Source organism: Rhineura floridana, chromosome 6 (assembly GCF_030035675.1).
Source record: "Rhineura floridana isolate rRhiFlo1 chromosome 6, rRhiFlo1.hap2, whole genome shotgun sequence".
In the NCBI taxonomy this organism is placed as follows: domain Eukaryota; kingdom Metazoa; phylum Chordata; class Lepidosauria; order Squamata; family Rhineuridae; genus Rhineura; species Rhineura floridana.
In genome coordinates, this window is record NC_084485.1 from 53,116,410 (window position 1) to 53,141,361 (window position 24,952).

The following is a 24,952-nucleotide window of genomic DNA, read 5'->3' on the forward strand; positions in this document are numbered from 1 at the left end:
CATTCTGCACCAGCTGAAGTTTCCGAACCGTCTTCAAAGGTAACCCAACGTAGAGTGCATTACAGTAGTCCAATCTAGAGGTTACCAGAGCATGTGGCGAGGTTCTCCCTGTCCAGATAGGGTCGTAGTTGGGCTACCAGCCGAAGCTGGTAGAACGCATTCCGTGCCACCGAGGCTACCTGAGCCTCCAGTGACAGGAGCGGATCTAATAAGACCCCCAAACTACGGACCTGCTCCTTTAGGGGGAGTGTAACCCCATCTAGGGCAGGTCGGACATCATCCACCTGGGCAGAGAGCCCCCCCACCAACAGCATCTCAGTCTTGTCAGGATTGAGTCTCAGTTTATTAGCTCTCATCCAGTCCATTATCGCGGCCAGGCAGCGGTTTAGTACATTAACAGCCTCACCTGAAGAAGATGAAAAGGCTTCAGCAGGCTTTCCCGACCCTTGGGTCCCCAGATGTTGCTGGATTACAGTTCCCGTAATTCCTGACTATTGGCCATGCTGGCTGGGGCTGATGAGAGTTGTAGTCCAGCAACATATAGGGATCCAAAGTTTGGAAAAGGTTGGTGTACAGTGATTTTTGGTGCCACTTTGTATTTGCCCAGGTCTTTTAAACTTGGGTTTTAAAACCAACCATAGGCCTCTGCTATTTCAATGTGCCCTTATTTGTTGTAGGCTGTGCAAGTCCCCTGCAGCCTGGCAAGGCTTTATAGAGCATTGGTGCAACTGCCACATCCACAACACTGCCATGCATGGATGCCAAGGCACAAGGTGAAGGGGCAGGTAAATCACTATGCCAACCTGGAGTTGGTGCAGTGACTGGGCCTGGAATGGACCCAATGCCATCATGTGATAGCAGCAGGGCTGGCTTAGCCCTGTACCCAGAAAGCTCCATTCAGCAGGCAGGAGGGGGAGTTCAAGCCAGTGGAGTGGCACTATCATCACTCTGCAAGGGGCACACTGATGGAGGCCAGCAGGGTTGGGCAGAGCTCAATTCAGATCTTCTTTTCAGTGCCAGAGTTCAACAAAGGTCAAGAATTGCTGGCCTTGATGGTTAAGAAACTGTTGAGGACTAGGGAAAGTGGCTTCAGGACACTCTTGGCATTTTTCAGTACAGAAAAAAATAGTGTATCAGGGGGAAGGGAGAGATGATGAACGACTTGTGCCATAATATTAGGTGCTTGGGTCATCAGACCACATTTGGATGAGCACCATGCCAGTGTTACTTTGCACCTAGAAGTGGCTGGAGGAGGGCCTCATGGTGCTATCTGTTGTCTTGAGAAAGAGATCCTTAAATTGTTCTTTTGATCTAATTCTGTGTGAATAAGCACAGTTCCAGTGCAATGAGTAAGTGCTGAGTTCACAAATGCTGAAGCCATCGCTCTATCTCTGTGCCTTGTTTTCCCACATTCTCCTTGATTGAAGTGGAGCTGTGAGTCACTCCAGATCTGTATTTGTGCCAAGACGTGAGCTGAGTCCTCTTTCTCCCTCCTTTTCCCATGCCAGTTAACCGCAGCAAGAACACTGATGTTCCTTCGAAGAGTTCCTACAGGACTGGTTTCAGGGACATAAAGCCCACACGGGTGTGTCTTTTGTTCTGCAACACCCCACCCCATGATGTCAAGGCTTTAGGGAGTGGAGTAACAACCATTTGTTCCACCCAGGGCAGATCTTTAACCCTTCTTTTGCTGCTTGTCCTACTGTGTTAGAAATTATTTCTAATAATTTTGAGTCATTCTGAAAGTCACACAGATGTAAGTATGATTAACTACATTTTTTTAAAAAAAATCGGCATACTTAGATGACTGTCAACACCAAAACAGTAATTAATAGTGGTCACAATATACTTTGCTGTTATATGAGGGCAGACTGCCCTGGAGCATAATAAACAATTGCTGCCCCAGGGATTCAAATGTTTACTGGAGAAGTGGGATCCACTGTCAATCATGCCAGCAGCCACACTATAAGAAGCAGTACTTGTTGAATCAGTCAGGGTTGCTCTTCTATGCTTTGATATTTCTGTAGAAGCCATTCAGCAATAACTACCTTAGAGCACATAACCAGCTTTTGCAGATGAGAGCTTGGAAATGAGAAATGACTTCAGTGAAACTTTCGACAATGTGAATAGATATAGCTCTTTAATCTTTTTTGCATAATTAAAAAACCACAACATAAAGATACCCGATTCAACCAATTTAGAAATAAAAGATAGATGGGGTTAGGGATGTTCTAGAATTCTTCCCAATTCATATTTGATACCAAATTTTGCATCAATTTGCTTGTTCTCTATCATTGCAGATAGTTCCAGTGTGGTGTAATAGTTATAGTGTGTCAGAACCTGGGAGCCCAGGGTTCAAATCCCTACTCACCATGAAGTTTACTGGGTGAACTTGGGCTGGTCACAGTCTCTCAGCCCAATCTACCTCACAGGGCTGTTGTAAGGATAAAATTTAGAGGAAGGAGAACCATGTACACTGCCTTGAGTTCCTTGGAGGAAAGATGGGATATAAATAAATTTATGTAGCAATTTTCCACAGCTATTTTCAAAAACAGATTTCTAAAAAGAAAAACCACCTCTAAAATATTTATATTAAGAATGATAGTTTTATAGATATTGATAAATAAATGGAAATTTCTATAAAACTATCCTTCATATCAATATTTTAGAGGTGGTTTTTCTTTTTAAAAATCCGTTTTTGAAAATAGCTGTGGAAAAATTGCTACATTAATTGATTGATTGATTGATTAATATACCTTATTTCCTTTAAAATATTTATATTAATATAAATATTTTGGGGAAGAAAAAATGAACCAGTAAAAGCAGCAGAGGATAAAGAACAAACTCGAATCAATACTGGCTTGTTAGGTTGATGGAATGCCTTCAAAGCAGCACCAGCCAAGGGAGGTCCCCCTGCCCTCTCAAAGGTGAGCGTGAGCTGGCATCTGTCGAAGACCTGCAGCTCAGTATGAGACCCTTTGACAAGAGGCCCCTAGACCCAGTGCAGTGGCAGATGGCAGTGCTGAGGCAATGGTACTTACCTGACCTCCCGGCAGCAGAATCACTGTCCCTTACTGAGAGAGTAAGGGGCAAGGTGGTTGGGAAGTCAGTGCTGCAGAAGCACACTACCAGAGCCAACATAGTACTCTTGCTGGTGTATTTGCACAGCACTGCCCTCCCTGCCACCTTGCCCTCCTCCCCTCTCCTCCTGGTGAGCAGCTGCAATTCTACTGCCAGGAGGTCAGGTAAGCTGTCCACTACTGCCTGGACAAGATCATTCTCTTCACCATTGCCACCAACTTCATTGTTCACTGGGGATGGAAAGATCTGTCAATTTCAGTTCTGTCAGTTTCTCACTTTTCTAATGTTAAATTGTTCTCTACATTCCTGCAACAATCTGCAATTTGTTTTTTTAGAAGATTCTCCAACATTTTAGTGCGAATTTCTCCAGATAAACACATTTTTGTAGGCAGTTTTGACAAAGGTACACATTTTTGCAAGCCATTTGTCATCATAATGCCTTTTTGCATGTTATTTTCACTCATATATTCGTTTTTATACACACTTTCCCCTACTATATACATTTTATAAATATTGTTCAGTTGGTGAACTGCATCCCAAAATTCTAATAACTGTGAATTTTGAAGGATGGCTGTGTTTTGGTTCTCATATTGTTTTGGAAAGTGCAAATTTGATCAATACTGCTTGAAATGTGAACTGAATTGAAATTCTCACCCATCCCTGTTGTTTGCCTGCCTCTCACATCAGTCCAGTCAACTGTGATGAAGGAGGAGCAATAGATGCTTCTGCCTGTTTGCTGTTTTGGTCTCTGCTGGCAAACAAGCAGGTGGCAGCAACGACGAGGGAGAGCAGCAGCAACAGTAGCTGGTGATAATGGCAGTGGGGAAGCGGACTCACTGAAGGAGCTGGGTCCATGGAGAGTGTTTCGCCCAAAGGCCCTACAAAGCCTGACTCCAACACTAGAACCCATTGTCTCAGAATGAGGATGAACCTTAGACCAACTGAGCTTCTCTGCTGTAATTGGCCAGTTTTGGTGCAAACTAAAGCAACCTTCCCAAGCCTGGCTGGGGCTGGTTGTAGTCCAAAACATCTGGGGGCACCAGTGTGGGAAAGAGTGATCTAAAGGACTATTTTGTTCTTGCATCCCAGTGGATAATGTCCATGTATTGTCCTAACCACGTACTGATTAAACGTCCCCTGTGGACTGTATCCATGTGTTGTCCTAATCGTGACTTTTTAACATAGTTTCCCAGTTCTAAAAGCCTAAAATGAAATCGTTTTGCCCTGTTTGTAACAGAAGCCAAAACATTCTCCCATAGCCATTCCTGCATCTCCTCCTGAATAAGGTGAGTGTAACTATAAATGTGACTTCAACACTTTTCTGAGAACATACACCTTATGATGCTGTGTACATGTGTGTCAGTATGTGTATTAAATGCATTTACTATGTGGGTGGTATTCAGTGCTACTTCTACTCAAAGGAGACCCATTGAAATTAATAGGCATGACTAACATAGGTTCATCCATTCCAATGGGTCTGCTCTGAGTAGGTTTTCACTAAATACAACCATGTGCTTCCAAGGAACGTGCATTACATACCTTCTTATTGTTTATATTGCTGGAAATTCATTCAGCAGTATTTAAGCAGGAGTCTTTAAAAACCCAAAACAACTAGCTGCTGGTAGCGTTTGGTCAGATCCACACCATACATTTAAAGCACTCTTATACCACTTTAGCAGTTATGGCTTCCCCCAAAGAATCTTGGGGACTGTTAAGTTTGTTAAGGGCTCTGGGAACTGTAGCTCTGTGACAAGTACACGACAGTACTTAGGATTCTTTGAGGGAAACCATGACATTTAAAATGGCATAAGAGTGCTTTAAATGTGTGGCTTGGATGTGACCTCTGGGTGGCTCATTTGTAAGGGAAAGGAACACCTTCCACCTCACATATCCTCTCACACTGAGACACCCTCCCCTCAGAGTAAACCCTAAATGTGAGTATTGTTGCTGGGAATGGTTCTCCTACATGTGCTTGAGGGCTGACAAGAGCACCCTATTGACTTATTCGCTGAAGGTGGCCAGGTAGAATATGATACATAAATCACACCTTGGGGCATTTAGCATCTCCCAACTATGCAGCAATGTCTGCTAATATGTTGTCTAGCCCAAGATTGGCAGCTATAATCTAGATGTCAGCAGTTTACCAAAATCCCAGTGTAGCCTTCTTTACATAGCAGCCTTCTAGGCTTTACTTTTTATAGGGTAAAATGTTCCTCTTTGATGTTGTGTAATACTTCAACCTAGCTGCAAATCTTTACTCCCTAAAAATGCCTCAGCTGCAGCCGTGGCATGGAAGAAAGCTCATGGGGTCATCTTCCAGCTCTTTAACATTTATGGATTAAAACACCATCAGCCAGGATTAAGAAAGAAAGGGACTTGGAATCAATTCTCCATCAAAGGCCCCTCTTAGGACACTGCTAGGCAGGGAAAATTGCCCTGTGATCTCTGTCTGGTCAGCATATTTTCCATTTGGATACTATTCTTCTAGTTTTACAATAGCTTTTTGAAGTTTTGTGGCAATGATTTAAGCGACAATGACTTCATTCCAAAGTATAAAAATGTCAGTCTATTTTAACTTTCCTGAGAATCCAGGGGAGTGATAAAAGGTTTGCCATTCCTGACATTATTTTAAAATCATGGAATGGCTTAATTTAACATGTACAGTAGCAGAGTTTTGTAATTTGCCTAATCTTACAATGGGACAATCAAACTGAGTGACACACATGCTGCTATAGCTGATGACATAAACATAAATTAAAGGATTATGTGTCTTTATTGCTGTTTCTGGCAGACCTTGCCTAATATTTATTTATAAGGGAAATGACAACTGCAGTATCTAAACCTCCTGTTGAATTCCTTGGAGACAGTGGTTAGAGTAAATAGATTTCAAGGGTCAAAGGGCCCATTACAATTATTTATTTATTTTAAAATATATGATCTTTATTAAATTGTCCATGTTACAGCACAAGAACACTGTCCCTATATCTGCAAACAAGACTCAGAATGAGACACTAACATTGGAATAAAGGTTATATTTATTAAAATATAACAGCTTGGAAGAACTGCAGTTCAATTTAACCCAATTAACCAAATTCAGAAAGTACGAGCAGGTGAGGATTTTAACTAATTCTGGTAGGGAAGCATCCCTCCAGATCCATGGGCTCCAGATCATAGCCACTAGCTGTGACTCCCCAGCAATGGATGGGGAAGAAATGACCCCCTCCTTGCTAGGTGATCCCAGGCCCTAGTGTACCATCATTCACCCCAAATGTGCATGTTAGGTTGAAAGGGCTTTTCCCCTAGGTCCTCTCAGGAATATAGCACTGGCAGATCCCTAAAGGGTGGCCTTAACCCAGTAATGCCCCAGTTACCCAATATTCTCAGTATTCTCCCCAATATCCTCATCTGCCTGGACTCCATCCCCTTAAAGGGCAACCAAACCAAAACACTCCCAAGTGTCAAACAAATTCACCCCAACAGTGTGACGTAGGCCAAAACAACGGGGGGGGGGATCCAACTATCAATCAAGGAAACCCACCAAAAAGTTCTTAGACCTTTCAACAGGTGACTGGCCAAGCCCATGCTGCATGCAGGGAGGGAGGGTAGACACATTAAAATGCAAAAAGGAAGATTCAGGGAGCAGCTGGCTTATAAACCCTGTTCCCTTTCCCTTCCATGTATTCCTCTCCCCAGACCCCACCCCTCAGGAGACAATCTCCCAAGTCATCTTTGAGAGGGGAGGGGTGAAGGTAAATGCGCTCCCACAACAAGAGTGGGAATGATAATAAAACAGACTTTGTATATGAGTACATTTGGTCTTCCATTTCCTTTGATTCGTATCCATTGGTATGAGTAGTCTGAGATCTCTCCCTAGGCTCAGTGGACTTCCTGTAAAATATGAAATTGTGTCCCTCAAGTGAATGCTTCCTTCCATAATATCCTGTGCACATCCAGTGACCTTGTATGGTTTTTTTTATATCAGATTTCAATTAAATTATCATGCTTAACCACTCCTTTCAGCCATCTAATGTGATGTGTCAGGTTTGTTTTTATATGCTACATGCCAGATCCTGCCAGATCACCTCTGAGTTGAGATAGTGTTGAAAAATCTCCACTGATGCTGTGGCTGACAATAATGCCACTAGGTTCTTATGGGGTATCTGTTGTGCAGATTCCTTATAAATTGACAATAACGCGAGCACTGGATATATTTGCAATATTACAAATACCAAGAGCAGTCAATTTAGAATGAAATTAATTTAATTTAGATAAGATAGCTGATTCACGACTGATCAACATTTTTAAAATATGAAATTGATACATTGATTGACATCAAATGAGACATATTAAAAATTTAATACAGTTCAAGAAATGATTATGGACTATCATTCTCCATATCACTCAGGATTATCATAATTATGGTATGTATATGCTGGGAAGGGATTTAAAATTTTCTTGTTTGAGTGCTAAACCTGGCCAACAATACAACTAGTCGATGTCTGATGATTAAGAGTTAGGCTCAAACTATCATGGAAGGAAAGATCAAATATGGCCATGGACTAAATATTAAGCAAATTCCTAAGGGCTACAAATGTAATCTGATGTCTGTATGCTTCAAAAATTCATTTATTTATTTATTTATTTATTGCATTTATATACCACCTCATAGCCAAAGCTCTCTGGGTGGTTTACAACAATTAAAAACATTAAAAACAGTATACAAATTTAAAACCATACCAAATTAAAACCCATAAATACTGATAGGCAAGTTAAAAATGTGCTTTATTTATATTTATTATATTTATATCCCATCCTTTCTCCCAGTAGGAGTCCAGGGCGGCAAACAAAAGCACTAAAAACACTTTAACATATCATAAAAATAGACATTAAAATATATTAAAACAAAACAACCATTAAAAACATATTAAAACAAGACTTCTTTAAAAACATTTTTAAAAAGCTTTAAAAACATCTATTGTTTAAAAAAAGAAGGTTTAAAAACATATTAAAAAGCAATTCCAACACAGATGCAGAATGGGATAAGGCAGCCTTTCCCAACTAGTGGGCCACCAGATGCTGTTGGATCACAATTCCCATCTTTCCTGACCATTGGCAATGCTGGCTGAGGCTGATGGGAGTTGTGGTCCAACAACATCTGGTGGCCCACTAGTTGGGAAAAGCTGGGATAAGGTCTCTGCTTAAAAGGCTTGTTGAAAGAGGAAGGTCTTCAGTAGGCATCGAAAAGTTAACAGAGATAGCACCTGTCTAATATTTAAGGGGAGGGAATTCCAAAGGGTAGGTACCACAACACTAAAGGCCCACTTCCTATGTTGTGCAGAACAGAGGTCCTGATAAGTTCTGCAGGAGATCCTCACCTGCAGAGCGCAGTGATCAACTGGGTATATAAGGGATATGACGGTCTTTCAGGTATCCTGGTCCCAAGCTGTATAGGGCTTTGTACACCAAAACTAGTGCCTTGACTAGGTAGCTAATAGACAGCCAGTGCAATTCTTTCAGCAGCAGGGTGACATGTTGGTGATACCCTGCCCCAGTGAGCAGTCTTGCCGCCACATTTTGCACCAGCTGCAGCTTCTGGAATTTGATCTTTTTATCACCAGACTTCATTTTGTATTATGTTGTAGCAATGATGAACCAATTCAAATTTTAGAACTTTCATAGAAATTCGGTAACGGCATATAAATAAAAACTAAGTGATTTAGAAATAAAAAAACCCCTAACTTACGCTTCTGCCTTAACAAAAATATATGGTTTTAGTCTAGGGATGGGTATCATTCCTAGGGGAGGGTTTTTTGGGGGGGGGTACTTTCTCTCTTTTGCTATAGTGAGAAGCCTCGAGGAGGGCCCAGCAGTAAAAAGATGCAAGCTAATCTGACCATTTTGTATCACTTAACTGGGTATGGAGCCCATGGCTGATCAGAGACTTCAGTCAAGGTCTCTTAGGTTCTGTTTAACTACATAGCTGCTGTTTTTTGTCCTTTGACAAAGGCATTTCTGACACACATGGCTTGCATTGCCCTCTGGAATTGTGACATCCTCATGGCATCTGCCTTACCGCAACAGGCATGCAGCTGCAGGTTCCAAGCTTTGGTGTAGCATCAGCCCAATTATCCCCTCCTGTCCCTGGAGTGCAACCAGATGCAATCTGGAAAGCAGGGCAGCCAATAGGAGTAGAAGACTATTCATTTCTTACATTAATTTATGTTTTCATATGCAGTTGTTTCGTCTGGTCATGTCTCCGCAAGCTGCTAGTGTCTGTGGTAAGGGGAACACCTTTCCAAAAATGCCAGCGCTACAGTTTCTTATCACAGTGCATCTAATTCCACCACTCCCTGCTCGGATGAATATGGTTATTTACAGTGACCTCTCAACACAACTTTCCCTTTTTCCAAGTAGCTATTCCAGATCTTCAATAGATGTTACTGGTTGGACCAATGACGCTGGTAAAGCTGTATTTAAGCAGGAGGCCTGGGGAAAATTAATACCCTCCTGTCATCACCAGATCCATCATATCACAGGACTTGGGTTCTCATAATGTGAATCAGCAGGCCTAAGGTGCCATATTGCAACCTGCCGAACAGGTGTTTTGCTTTAAATGCACTTATCTAGTGTGAGATGAGATAGCTGTGGCTGCTGCTGCCCATTCCTTCCAAGTCCTTTCATCTGTCTTCCCTTCTGCCTGCAGTGGATGTTTGCTTTACTGCAGGGAGAGATGGAGGGTGGATAAAATGACTGGGGGAGGGATGGGTAGGAACTACCTTATTTCCCACTTAACTGGTGCATTAAAAAGGTAAATGCTCATCCTCTGGGTCACAACTTGGCAACTCTAAACAAGCATCTGGACAAGCAAGACAAAACAAATTGCTCAGTGAGATGCAAGCTATTTCCTCTCCCCCTCCCCAGCTCATCATTTAGATTTATCTTAGTCCAGGTATCAAAGAACATCTGCCCTTAAGGAAAAAACTGTATCTTTTTGAGCTGCTTGGTATGGCTTGGAGCCAAAGAATAGCAACCCTTCTTAAAGAGCATGTGCTGTTGTTTCATGGGGCCTGGAAGTAAACAGTTCCTGCTCACTATTGATTTTGCTTTATAGTAATTATGGTATAGGGCTGGTATAGTAATTATGGTATTATCTCGCATGCAATAACCAAAACCAAGCTGGCAATATTGGAACACTCGTGTGTCATAGGAATAGGCCATGAGTTGAGCAGTAATTATAGAAGAGCTGTGGGTTTTCTCCTCTGTGCATACTCAAATATACTTGCTCTGCCTCCATACTCTGAGGCAGTATGCTTCTGAATGAATACCAGTTTCTGGAAACTGCAGGAAGGGAGAGTACTCTTGCACTGATGTCCTTCTTGTGGGCTTCTCATAAATGTCCATTGTGAGAACAAGATACTGGACTACATGGGCTGTTGGCCTGATCCAGCAAGCTCTTATGTTCTTAAAAGTGTTTGCATTTTTTTTTTAAAAAACAAAACCTTTCCTCATTACATGCATACTGTTCATATCTTTATTTGAGCAATGGATTTTGCTTTTGCTAAACACTGAATGCTACTCACATTGATTACCCTTACTTTACTTCAATTCCATTTTTTCAAATATGAAAAGTGAATGAGTGAGTGAGTGAGTGAGTGAGTGAGAGTGAGAGAGAGAGAGAGAGAGAGAGAGAGAGAGAGAAGGAAATAGATCTTTACCTCTCCATTTATATCAGTCAAAGCTGATTTGTGACAAGCTTTATACATCCATCTAGTGAAGAAATGTGCTTCCCTTTTAATTGCTAAATACTACCCAAACCATCTTTAAGGAAGGTTTGCTTTTCTGAATTATGGCAGTTTTCAGAATGGCCTATTATCAGCTATGAATGGACTTACTCCAGTGTTTACTACAGAATTACTGTTTGCCTTTGTCAACTTGAGAATTTACACAGAATACTGCTTACCCAAGTTACTTCAAGGTAATGATCAGAAACAGCAAGTTGAAATGCACCAATGGATGTGAGAATCATGAGGAAGGCTTACATAAGAACTACATTGCTGGATCAGACTAGAAGCTCACTTAATATGGTTTGTCTTTAACAGTAGTCAGCCATATACCTCTAGGAAACTCACGGGAGTACATGAAGTAGATAGCAGTTCCCTGTGTGTCTCCAGCATCTGGGGAGCCATATTACCTCTGATTCAGTAACAGGATAAGTGAATGTCTGAATTGCAGATCAAAAGGAAAGACTAAAAGGAGAGTCTTAAAATGATGATAGCAAATATTTGTATCTCTTATTAGTAAAACGTTTGGTGATCTCTGTTCTAAGGAACTTATTTCCATGGTACCTATGCTGTTGATTTTCTGCAATGTATTCAGCAGTATGTTTCACAGAACTGCAATAGCATTAGCCTCAGGACACTGCAGCTAGTGTTAAATAGAGTGATACCTTTTATTTATTTATTATTTGATTTATATCCTGCCCTTCTTCCCAGCACCCTTCTTGTGCTAATTAGCACCCTTCTTGTGCTAATTTCATCCGCAAGTTCTATCTACCTGCTTCAGAAATATACTCATGTTACATGCTGATGGAGAAGCAGGATAAATAGAAGCTCCCAGAAACACCCTGTCATGGTCTATGGTAACACAGAGGTATGCCTTCACTTACCATATCCTCCTCTTTCTGTCTTTCATTAAAGTACCACAAAATTGATGGCACATAACAAAAAAGCTCACTTGAGGTCTTCAGAGGATAGGGCAGTGTTCCACTGATAGCAGAAGGAAGAAAACTGAATTATTCAACCAAGTGGCTTATTTATTAATATACCTGGTAGCAGATAGAAGTAAAGAAACCACAAAAGCCTTCCAGCACTTTATTGATTTCAGATGTTCCAATGAAGCAAATACACATACAGTACAGGAAAAAACAATGTTGACACTGGATTCTTGTACATATATCTTACAGAATACTTTGTATAGCTGGATTAGTGGTTTCGATGGTAATAAAAGATAGCAAGTTAATACAATAGAGGGCTAAAGCTAGCAAAAGTTCATTTTTAGTTGTGCCCGTGAGTCTTCTGAATTGATGCATTGGACATCCAAGACATCCTTTAGCTAGCATTTTACAAGGCATATAACGAAGCAAGCCCTTATAAGCATAGCACCTCTTGCTCTGTTGAGGTCATAACTAGCTCCAGCATTTATTTACATGACTCATGTCCTATGCAAGCATCAACCTCTTACATCTTGTTTCATGTGTGGCAGGGCCAAAAGAAGTGTTCAGCCCATCCTCTCAAATAATATTTCAGACCCATTCTGTCCATCCAATCTACACTAGTAAATGATATATACACTAGATCTAATTCTCTCTGGATAATATGGAGTGAGTTGGGGGAACGGGGCTGAATGACATGATAAGGGAACATGAACCATTGCAGAGCCTTTGACATTATTTACTTATCTATATATCTTCAAACCCTGCCTTTCTAAATAGTGCAAGTATCTTGATAGTAAGGATGCACTTACTATATGTCAGACATTTACAAAACTAGTTTATAGAGGGCAAATGCAGATGACAGGTAGTTCTTGCACCAAAGCCTTCTATTAATAATAATTCTGTCAACATGACCAATCTGATGTACGTGTAGACACTCACTGATGTTTATATGTAAGAATATGCTATTAAGATTATTATTAGCTTATTATTATGAAGCATCAAATGTTAAAAACATAGTTTATGACCAGACCTGGTGCCATCATACAGCAACATTGAGCAGCTGTTGGGGCCTCACTCTGGTAGGGCCCACTGGTGATGGCAAGTGCTCTGGGTCGACCCCCTCTTCTTAAATCCCACCCCCAGCAGTCAGGACTCTGAATCAACACTGGGCACCACCGTTTAAATTTCCCACCATGCTGTGGAGCGATGCTACACTGGGAGCATTGTGGGAAATTAAAATGATAGCATTTGATGCTTATTCAGCGTGCTGTTGCCTGCCATTGTTGGTCACCACCACTGTCAGGACCCACTAAGGAACCCACCCACCCCCAGAGTGGATTTCGCTGAAGGTCCTCTGAAAACTTGGAACCAGTAGCAATCAAACTGATGAAAACGAGCTAAAACACACATAAACCAGAGACCTGCTGTTTGGTTATTATAATGTAAATTTCAACACTGTTCACCTCTACAGATCCCAGTGACGTGCAACCCTCTTTTCTGCCCATTCCTCTCTACTAGTCTTTCTCCTGTTAGATTCTCTCCTCTTCCCTTCTCTCTTCTCCATTATTCTGTACCTTTCTCAGACCCCACTTCATCTTTAGGTCTGTGCTTTCTAATCTGCCTGGCTACTTCCTAGTCCCCTGCTTGGTCCTATTTACTTAGGTTCTGTTCAGCAGATTTTGGGCAATTCTTACCACCCCCAGCAGTCCCCACCCCCAGCAATCCTCTGGAGACTCTTTTCCATGTAGGATGCAGGTGGCTGCAGGGGGTGGCGGGAGGAGGGGACAGGAACCTTTCCTCCCCTAAACTTCTTTACATTAACTTATCTTGGTCTTTTATTTGGAATTCCGATACACCAACTCACTTCCATAAAATTTACTTTTATCACCCACCATTTGCCCAAATTGTAGTTCCTCTACACAATGCCACAATAACCACAGGAGCAGTACAACACACCACTGAGAAATGTACAAAAACATATGCAAGAATGTATCTGTGAGGACTGAAGACTGAATCAGTAGTTGGAAACCACAGGGCAAATTGGAACTGGCTGAATCTCTCTCTCTTTTAAAAAAAAAACAAAACTCCCATATTTACTGGTCAGGATGAAGTGAAGCAAATCTTGTTTTGCAGTAAGCCTTTAAAATGGTCTGACAAGGAACAGGTCTATTTCATTAGTCACTTGTTAATTCTATAATTTCATTATGGTTTCTACTGACAACCCTAAGTTTAATAAAAGGCTCTGGCTGACATCCAATGTCATGTGAGAAGACTTCTGCTCACACAATGGAGTTTCTCCTTCCCCATGTCCCCCAAATCCTCAAAATCTGATTCAAAGGATTAGAAGACCTTCTGTTGGAGAACTGGGGGACCCGGGGGCTATAGGGGGCAGAAAGAAAAAGGAAGTCCCATTATGTGAGTGGAAATCAGTTGTGCACTCAGGCAAACATCGCTGGATGTCATTATCCATTGGTTCTCTGTTCCAGAAGAGTAGGTTATGTCTATTTATCTTCTTTCTGAGCTTATGATATTGGCAAACTTGTTCAGCTGACAGATTTACAAAAAAAGCAAGATAGTGACTTCAGTGTTTTTTAAATAGTCACATAGAGGCTTGTGGTAGTTTATATCCTCAGTAAAGAATCACCTTGGGAGTCTTCCACACACTCTGTTACTCATATACAGTATAAAAATAAAGTTTTTAAAAATGATCAAGACTCTGTTGAGTAGAAATTTCTCTGACATGAGTTTGCTTCTTGGGATTTAGAAACTAAGCGACCTATCGGAAGAAAAATGCTTAGCAGTAACCTGGAATATGAAAGCAGACCTGACCAAAAAATGAATGCAGAAAGAATCCCATATGACAGTAAAGATTAGGAAGAAAAACCTCAGCAATCTAAAACAAGAGCACTATGCTAATTATCTATGCATAATGACCACTGACAATGAAATAAACACACAAGATATTAGTAATTTTACACAATTCATTGAAAATGAGGAATGAAAGGACTTAAAGCACAATTCTGTGCATGTTTGCTTAGAAATAAGTTCCACTATATTTAATGGGGTTACTCTCAAGTTGCCGATCTTGTGCACATTTACATGGGAGTAAACCTCAGTGAACTCAGTTGGACTTATTTTCCTAATAAACACACATTACATTCAACTGTATACAGGGCACTCCAATACATTTTGCGGCAATGGAGTTTTGCTTCACTCACTCTATGTATGTATGCCTACTAAATATATGCATACATATTGAGAGAGAAGTGATGATTTTGTGAAGCATTAAATGGTAGTTCTATACATTTCCTAAAATAGCATCTTGACATTAACTGGGAGGTAGGTGTCTAATTTATTCTTTATACCTTTCAGAATTCTAACTCCCCATTTTTTTTTACAATAATAATGATCGACATCAAATAACACTAACCTCCAGCCTCCCAACCCATCCCCACACAAAAGGGAAAAAAATCCATTAAAACATTTTAAGATACCTCCATAAGGCAATACAATTTTCATACCTAATTTTACAACTGAGTTGAACTCTCAAAACACTGTGTTTGTTTTTTAATGTCTCAGCTAACTCCTTGAGGACTGAGGTCTCCAGACAGGAACAAGTTACAAACTCTGAAAGAAAAAGAAAATACCTGCAAAATTAATCATTTCAAAGTGTCTGCAGTTTATGCATTGAGAAATGTCACTGTGTGCTTTTCAATATCTTTTTCCTGCCCCTCCTCTACTCAGTCGCTAGTGCATAGCTGTATACAGATCACACTGTGCTCAGAGTGGGAGGTGCTATATGCCTCTTGAATAGTAATTCCCTTGCCACTTTCCTTCCCAGGTCTCCAGGCCAACAACTTACTCCTGCTAACAACTCTGTGCAAGTACAACCCAGTAGGGGGAAGGGTAAGAAAAGAGGGCTCCACTGAGTCCTGTACCAATCTACTCTACAAATGCACCCAGGTGACTGTTGTGTGGATCACAGTTACCCTGTTATTACAATATGCTGCTTTAAGCAACTTCCTAAAATATTCTGGGTACCTTGTAGTACTGCTGCATAGACTCCATCCAAATTCTTTAGTTAGATTATACAGGTAACTGCATTCCTCATCTATCTCCATTTTTTATTATGCTTGATCAGAGCCTTTTCTTATGAAATGTTTTATACTCTGATAGTACAAAATACACCTGCAGTATGCCAGTTATGAAAGCTACACAAATGGATATACATGAATTTTATATTTTCGAATGGAGTTCCTGGCCTCTGCTTGTATTTTGAAGCTAAAGGTCAACAGGTGTGCATATGTGCATGCACCTTTTATAAATATGCAGTATCTGGATATTTTAATTTTGTACTATAATTTTAGAATCCAAGTACAAAATGTATCTTAAGAAGTACAATCTTCTAAAATGTTACAACAGTCAATGCTTGCAATTATGTTATATTACTCACTGGGCCTAATTAAAGAAATGTTTGAGAAAGAACATGGGCAAGATCAAACCAAAGTTAAGCTCTTTTAATTCCCATTCACTTTACCAGGAAAGTTAATTAAGTGTGAGTGCTAAAATTGCAGCCACCGAAATCACTAGGTGCTTAAATATGGCTGCATTTTATTGCATGTTTATTTGAAAGCTCTCTGCATCTCAACAAAGATGGCTCTATCTGGCAATTAAATTAAAACATAGTTTCTGTTATGGCCTCCAAAATTCAATTACATCAACATCTCATTCTGCAATCTGAAACAAAACAATGTCATTGGTACAAACTATCCAGAGCTTGGAAAAGTCACTTTTTTGAACTACAACTCCCACCAGCTCCAGCCAGCATGGCCACTGGATTGGGCTGATGGGAGTTGTAGTTCAAAAAAGTAACTTTTCCAAGCTCTGAAACTATCCAATATGTACCAGAGGAAAATAAGTACAGCAGTATTGAAGGACATTGCTGATATTGTTTTCTTCTTAAATCATCATCAGCATCCCAACTTTTGACTAAAAGTCTCCAAAGTGGCTATCAAAATATACAGAATAATTTACAGGAGGAGTGGGAAACCTGGCAGGCCAGATCCTTATTGGTCTCCCAAGTGGACAGCCCACCTGTCAATCACCTGGGGTTATTATGCAAGGGATTTTGACACACCTGTCAAAGTTCCTTGCACAGTGCTTCCTGGCACCCAACAGCCATCTGGTTGTTTATCATTTGGGAACCGCAGCACATAGGGATAGCAAAGTTGGTTTTTGCAGGGATTGACTGCATTATCGAGTTTCCTATGGGAAAAATGTATCACACAGCTGATTCAGCCACGTATCTATCTGGCCCACACCTGACATCACATATGATGTCACGTGTGGGTAGGGAAGGAAAGATCTGTCAATTTCAGTTCTCTCAGTCTCTCATTTTTCCAATGTTAAATTCAGTTCTCTACATTTCTGCAGCAATCTGCTAAATTTTTTTTAAATCCTCATGAAAATTCTCCACCATTTTAGTGTGAATTTCTCCAAATAAACACATTTTTGTAGGCAATTTTGACAAAGGTACACATTTTTGCAAGCTATTTCTCATCACATCATACCTTTTTGCCTGTTATTTTCACTCATATATTAATTTTTATGCACACTTTCCCTAATATATGCATTTTTTGTAAATATTATTTAGTTGGCAAACTGCATCTCAAAATTCTATGTGAATTTTGAAGGATGGCTGTGTTTCAGTTCTCATATTGTTTCAGAAAATGTGAATTTGATAAATTCCTGATTTAAAGTACACATATTTTTATTTAATTCTATCTGGAAAATGCACAACCATTTTTTTTAAAAAAATGATAAAATCTAATTAATAACCACATTAAAACAGCAGGAACATGGAAAAAGAAATCAGGGCAACCAAAAACCCTTTGGCAGAGAACTGCCTTATCATGGAGAAGAGAGAGAGAGAGAGAGTCCCAGAGTGTTCAGTGTTACTGTATAAAAGCTCCTGTGCTGCATTGTCACCCATGTTTCCAATTATGGGTGCACATGAAGCAGGGCCCCAATGGAAGATCTCAACATATAAGTCCACATGGGCAAGTCATCCCAGACTATTTAGGGCTTCAAAGGTCAAAAGAGCACTTTAAATTGATCCTGGAAACCAACTGGGAGCCAATGTCCTAGTAGCTGCATTTAAAAATTCAGTTGCAGTTTTTAACACTTTCAAATGCAGCACCACATATTGATCTTGTCTAATCTAGATCGTGTGACTAAGATCCTCTCCTCCAGTTTAAAAGTCTAATTCAATTATTTACCTGCAATCTAAACATGCAATGAACATCTCTTCTTAGAATCTGGAAGACAGGGTCCTAAAAGTGCTTCCTGTTAAGGATCCCATCATATTCTTATCGTATCCTTGCTGCAGAATAGAAAGGAGGCAGGTGATAAATCAAATGAAGAACCATTTAATATTTGTAAGAGGAGTTACATTCAAGCAAAAGTCTGGATGCACTCATATATGTTTGCTTCTAAGACAAATTGGTTTGAATCAAAGACTTCCAGCCACGTCACTTAACAGCTCGTAGATAAATGCAAAAGCATTTTGCAAAGCTTGTTGAATGCATAAAGAAGTCCCACTTTTGTAATCATTTTTATTTATTTGCTACATTTTTATTTTGCTGTCCCCCCTAATGCTCAGAGCACATGCGATTCCCAAGCCTTCTTCTTTGTATTGAGTTGGTCCAAGACATTTATTAGTGGAAGTGTATCTTTCTTTTCTTTTTTGAGTTGCCTTCCATTAACAGACCAAAGGCTCTAGAAAATACGTTGCACTAAACACAGTTGTACTAAAATAAAATGCAAATCTCACAGTATATACAAATTATATTCAATAGTCTTACTATAAATATAAAAGAGCACTTCTTAGGAGGTCTCAAAGCTTGACATCTAAAAGAGATGTCAAAAGTCTCCAAAACAAACATTCTGTCCAGAAAACAAAAGAAAATGGCATATCTGCTTTCCAAAATGTTTTATCATCACACATTTTTAAAACACTGCTTCTGTTTTAGGAAACATTTACTGCAGGGCTGGCAACACATTTTATTATGTGAGTGGTGTCGTCCAAGTGCCATGTTGTTTTATGAGAAACAGGGAAAAGAAACACCTTATTCTCTTACTTGTTTTAGTATAGTTTGGAGCTCCCTGTTTGACCATAGGTCAGACAGTAGCATACGACCAGCTTCAGCTGCTTTTGGATAGGATCTATAGACAAGAAAGAAGACAAATGAGCTTCACCAAAAAGGATAGATGACACCAGCAATCTGCATTTTATAAACTGGATTTGACTTTAAGCCCTTCAGAATAGAGTTTGTAAGGCCTCCACTTTGCTGGCAGTACCAATTTTAACGTTGATTTCTGATTATTTTTGTAGTCCAAATAAGTGGCCCTGACATTTCCACTTCTCCTTCTGATCTAAATTCCAAGTTCACTGAACGTTAATGTTCAACGGTAGGAGAGGTTACCACATTTTTCAGGTTGAATAGGTTGCATCACTGCTTACAATGTTGTGGCGAAAGATTCATGATTCATATAATGTTACACTTGGAATTTTGTGCTCCAGAATATTCAAGGAATATTCCCAAGGATAGTTCTGAATTTATTCAAGAGTCAAAACAGCATAACAAAGAAATGTTTTAAAGACCATTTACTGTTATAATATTTTATGCTTACTGTTTTCATTTATAAGATCACTGTTACTGAACAAGAAAAAAAAAGCATGTATTCACATGTAATACTAAGCTGTGGACGACCCCCTCTGAGCCTGAGCAAAGCCTCAGTCTCACATGCTCCTCTCACCTCCTCCCACACAGCCAGGATCCCTGGTTTGTATCTGCTGCTGATATGCTTTAGAAGTGAAACTAAACTTAGTAGAAGTCCTCTTTCTGGTTGTGCGGAAGGAGGACAGGGGAGCACACAAGCCCCTCTTTTAGGTTGGGTTTGTGGAGGCTCATCCATGTAGCACTAACTCATGGTTTAGTGTTACATGAAAATCAAGTCCATGTGTGTGTTCTGTATTATATCTTCAGAATATAGATTCAGTTTACAAAATCACCAAGTAATGCTATTAAGTAGTCAGTAGTCACCATCTGACTCCACTCCGTGGTATTAATGATAAGTATATCAGATTCAAACTATAGGGCAGGGCTGTGGAACCTTTGGCCTTCCAGATTTGCTGGCCTACAACACCCATCACCTCAGACTATTGTCCATGTTAGCTGGGGTTGATGGGAGTTGGAGTCCTACAACATCTAAAAGGTCACAGGATCCCCATCACTGATTTAGGGAAACTAATTCAGCATCTGAGTTTCACACTGTCACCACAACTTTAAAAATGCTTATTGTGAGGTGTCAACATTCTGCAACATATGTCAAAGGAAAATATCTAATCTGAGAATATATATTATATTCAGGGAGCTGTATTTACTCTAAAACCGGTTCATGCCTCTCATATGCCCATTTTTCCTCACCATTACTCACCCATTTCGGCACAGGCCTACCACGTTATTTATCAAGCTGCCTGTTAAGTAGGGTTTGGCCATCTGTGGGTTGGACATGATTAGGTTTCTCAGTGTGTAGCAAGCAGATGTCATAATGTCTCCATAATTACTGGAACCTGGAGCCTGGAGGGCTAGGAGACGTGTCACATCTGGGAGCACCTGATGAGCTAAAGAGGGGCACAGACTTCCATTAAATAAAAAGTTGCATAAAACTCAAAAGAGACTAAACTGAATAGGCTATTGAGACTAAATAAGCATTACCCAACAATAAAGTCTACAATAAGGCATAAGGGGGAATATTTGCCACCTCAGAGCTGTAACAACACCTTTGCTGAAAGCAAATGATCATGTACTGTGAGAACCAAAGCAGATCAGCTTCAGTTCATGTAAACCTGACAGTGGCAACCAAACAAACCCAATTGTGGGACATAGTCCACATCTGGTCCAAAAAGACCAACCAACGTTTTACATGAGGTAAGTTATTCTTTGTTTATTTTCAGTTGCTTTTTAGATCATTAGATAATACTGCTGATCTTGAACAATCATGGCACATATGAATAAACCTGCAAGAGATTTTCAAACACTAAACTGGATGAGATAAAACAAGAACAGGGATAAGTAATGAACTAGCTTCTCACTGTTGAGCCTTTTTTCCTTCAACAAAATGTAAACAGACATTTAAGCACTTTGATCACATTTTACACAGTGGAATTATTGTCTTACATTTTACCTTACATTTTACATTTTACCTTACATTTATGAAGAAAAGGGTGCACATGTAAAGTAAAGAAAGAAACTAGATCCGCTCCTGGAATACAAAATAGTGCCTACCCATTGTTTTGTGGAGAATGGGGTGTCGAGACATATTGCTCAGTAAGGATGTTCCAGAACGGACAACTTCAGCACTAGTGGACTGCAGAAGGCGTGCTATACGGGGCAACCCTTTCTCCTTTAGAGCAATCAACTGGCTCATTCCATTTGACATCTAGAAAAATAAGCAATTTGGTAGTAATACATTTCTAGAGTTTGGGAGCAATATCCAATGTTAGTCACACTGAGAGTATGACTACCTTCAATAAACAGGGTTTTTTCTCCCAAATGTGGAGAGGGATATATTATATTTACCAGTCCCCTGCTTGCAGTCAGATTTTGCAGGGCTCCAGCACAAGCCTCCAGGGTGGCATCTTTCTTGCTCTGGTCCATCAGAGACAGGTATGTGCGGATGGCATCCGAATGGTACAGCCAGCTGGACCCTTTGGGTTTATAGTCCTCTTCCGGAAGAGGTAGATCATATTCATCATACTAAGGATAAAGAAGAGTGAAAAATCTAAGAAGCTGAAGTTTTACAAAAGAACCACATTTTATTGTCTCACTTTTTTGTTTCATTTAAAAATGTAATTTGTTTTAAACTGTGTTAATACTGTATTTTTAAATTGCTGTGACCCACGCTGGGACCTGATGATGAAGGGCAGGCAAGAAATCAAAATCCTCGTCATTATCCCATATTTGTTGAACATGATATGCAAGCATCAACATTTGGGTTTTTTTGCCTGCTAAACACAAGTAACATGGCAGGCAGACATATATAATATATTTGGATACAGAGCGCTATTTCCTTAATTTCTTGAGTATTTTTATTTATTTAACAAAATTTATATACTGCTTGAATCAAAATATAATTAAAACCAACAGTTACGCTAAAAACACATTAGAACACAATGCCACTTCTATATGTCTGGATAGGCTTGCCTAAACAAGTATGTCTTAAGCAGGTGCCAAGGCACTTGCCTGATGCAGAGCTTGGAAAAGTTACTTTTTTGAACTACAAGTCCCATCAGCCCAATCCAGTGGCCATGCTGGCTGGGGCTGATGGGAGTTGTAGTTTAAAAAAGTAACTTTTCCAAGCTCTGGGATGTCAATGCCTGGTCTGAATACCTCGTCTTTTTTTTACAGTTTTAAGTGGTGGTGTTTTTATAACTGGGACCAAGCAGTCCGAACATATAACACTGATTCTGGCCCGCTTGCACTGGTTGCCTATATGTTTCCGGGCTCGATTCAAGGTGCTGGTTTTAACCTATAAAGCCTTGCACAGCACGGGGCCACAATACCTGATGGAACGTCTCTCCCGATACGAACCTACCCGTACACTCCGCTCAACATCGAAGGCCCTCCTCCGGGTGCCTACTCAGAGAGAAGCCCGGAAGGTGACAACAAGAAAAAGGGCCTTCTCAGTGGTGGCCCCCGAACTATGGAATATTCTTCCTGATGAGGTACGCCTGGCACCAACGTTACTATCTTTTCGGCGCCAGGTAAAAACCTTCCTCTTCTCCCAGGCATTTTAGTTTTAGTTTTTTAGCTTTTAGTATTTCAGCTTTTTGATATTTAATATGCATTTGTATGTGTATACATATGCTTTAATTTTTGATATCATTAATGTATGTTTAGATTGCTTGATATGTGGTTTTAATTGTATATCAGATGTTTTACTTGTTGTGAACCGCCCAGAGAGCTTCGGCTATGGGGTGGTATATAAATTGAATTAATAAATAAATAAATAAAATTTATGCTTTTAATGATTATGCATTTTAGGATTATGTATCTTTTATTATAAGATACGATACTGTAGCAAGAAGTTGGGAAGGGAATACAAACCCTTGCAATCTATGAATGAATTAGCTCTATGCACCAAACCTTACCTCCAGCTTTCCACCTCTGTTGTTGAAGCAGCCTGTCAGGGTTTTGTCTGTGTAAGTGCTCCTGGCCATGTGGTTGAGCTGTGTGTATTTATTAGGCACCTCAGCATCCAGGCGGTAAGACAGATTGTGTAGGATACAGATACAGTTCTCCACAGACTAAAGCAAACAAAAATAACCAGTCACTTCTCTCAGTTATGTCAGCCAACATGCTATCATTATCTTAGCTGACAATTAACACATATATACTTTGCACATGGCAGATATATCTTAGTATGAGGGGGGGAGGGTATCTTGATTCAGTGACTGATCTTGATGCTCAGTTTTAAGTTCTATTATCCTGAAATTAGGTCTCCCAGTAAACTGCTTATTGTAACAATTCCAAAGGAAAATGATGGCAGACAGCACTTCAGGACAGGACCCATTGCTATCCTTGGAGACGCCCCAAACAGTAGGACTTCATCATAAATGGTCTTCTGTGAGTCTTTCGTGTAATTTTCCCATGTGGAAGAGAGAAGGAGAGGGAGAGAGAGGAAAGGCAACAGGAATAATTCACCTAAGATGGCAAATATATTAGGACTGGAAAGCCACAAAAAGTTCCAATTTAAGAACTTCATATGGTCAAGTTTTCAGATGAACTTAGTACAATTTTGGGGGCCCACACAATGGAAGATCCTGATGGTCAGTATATCGAAATAGATTCTAGCAGACATTCCTTCTATCCTATGTATGCAAGTCTACATTTCATACACCTTATATTCGTATGACATCGATATCATTGTTGTAAAACCCTTTGATATTTTTATGAAATTGTGGTATAAAAGTATTTTTTATAAATCAGTAAATCAGATGCTTCCTAGACAATCCCCTCTCATATGAGAAAATCAGTCTCCGTTATCCTGAGAAATAAGGAAGGCAGTTCCCAACGGCTTATTGTCACCACAATTTTGAGACACATAGTTTTAAGACATTAGTAACTGTTAATTTTTTTAAAAAGACATCGCTGTACAAATTAAACTGGGATTATGATTCTGCCAATATTAGCCAGAGATATATCAGCTTGTGAGATATACACCAAGATTGCTCTATGCCTGATGGTACCTTGTCATCTGGCCGGTTGGCAGCCACACAGTTCTGGGAATAAGTCATTACAGAGTCAATCAGTCCAGGGTAGCTTCTCATGGTTTGACGTCCAGCATCTGCAGAACTCAGGTTTCTGCAAGGAAGGGGCATTTTATAAATCAAAGGGAGAAGTAATCACAACCAGTGAAGCAGCTCGGTTATTCTTTTCCTGCACTGCATATAGTTCTCTTTGATTCTATGAGGGTGAAATGCACCTATTAAAGGGAGCCCACAGAATATATCACAGGCCAATTTCACAAAATATATCTGCGCAAATTGAATAGAACCACCGTCACTCTGAGGGCAGGACAGGCTGACAAGTAACATTTTTCTAGACCTATTTTGAGAACAATGGCTGAGCAAACTTTGAGTGCAATGATGATATTTACAGGACACCCAATACTGATTGAAAGCAACACTGCTCCTCTTCTCTCCCCCCCCCAGTCCCAGACTCTGGGAGAATTTGAAGATGGGGAGGCTTTGTGCCCAGCCACAGACAGAAGTGAGATGCCATTGTGGGCCAGCAGCTGGACATACATGCCTCACACAACATCTGCCAATGAGGAATGTATGGCTGGGAAGAGTTGGAAGAGTTGGAAGCAGACAAGGTACTGCTTCTCAGATTCTGGGCCAGGGTCAAGATTGCTCACCGCTGGGACAAGGGCAGAAGTTGGTAGGTTTAAGTGGGCACCTGCCTCTGCTCAAGGTTTGCCTACTGTGCTATTCAGCTTTTGTTGCAAATCTCCTCTGTAAAGAGGTTATAATGTTGTGGCCCTAGTTTTACTCATTTGTGTTCCAGGTGTGGGTACAATGTTCACTTTCCA

The 24,952-nt window shown here is 40.2% G+C and overlaps 1 protein-coding gene across 1 annotated transcript in view; it reads right to left on the reverse strand.

Annotated features, from left to right (window-relative positions):
* Positions 1 to 11,937: 11,937 nt before the first annotated feature.
* The window catches only part of PKP1 (plakophilin 1), a 67,486-nt gene continuing 54,471 nt past the window's right edge, over positions 11,938 to 24,952 (reverse strand). Inside the window, exons 7-14 of the mRNA XM_061631887.1 lie at positions 24,108 to 24,222; positions 23,010 to 23,165; positions 21,439 to 21,615; positions 21,145 to 21,298; positions 20,294 to 20,480; positions 18,934 to 19,018; positions 18,073 to 18,176; positions 11,938 to 15,421 (exon numbers count right to left, since the gene is read on the reverse strand). Of these exons, the coding sequence (XP_061487871.1) occupies positions 18,105 to 18,176; positions 18,934 to 19,018; positions 20,294 to 20,480; positions 21,145 to 21,298; positions 21,439 to 21,615; positions 23,010 to 23,165; positions 24,108 to 24,222 (946 nt within the window). The 3' untranslated portion in view covers positions 11,938 to 15,421; positions 18,073 to 18,104. The remainder of the gene's footprint in view (positions 15,422 to 18,072; positions 18,177 to 18,933; positions 19,019 to 20,293; positions 20,481 to 21,144; positions 21,299 to 21,438; positions 21,616 to 23,009; positions 23,166 to 24,107; positions 24,223 to 24,952) is intronic.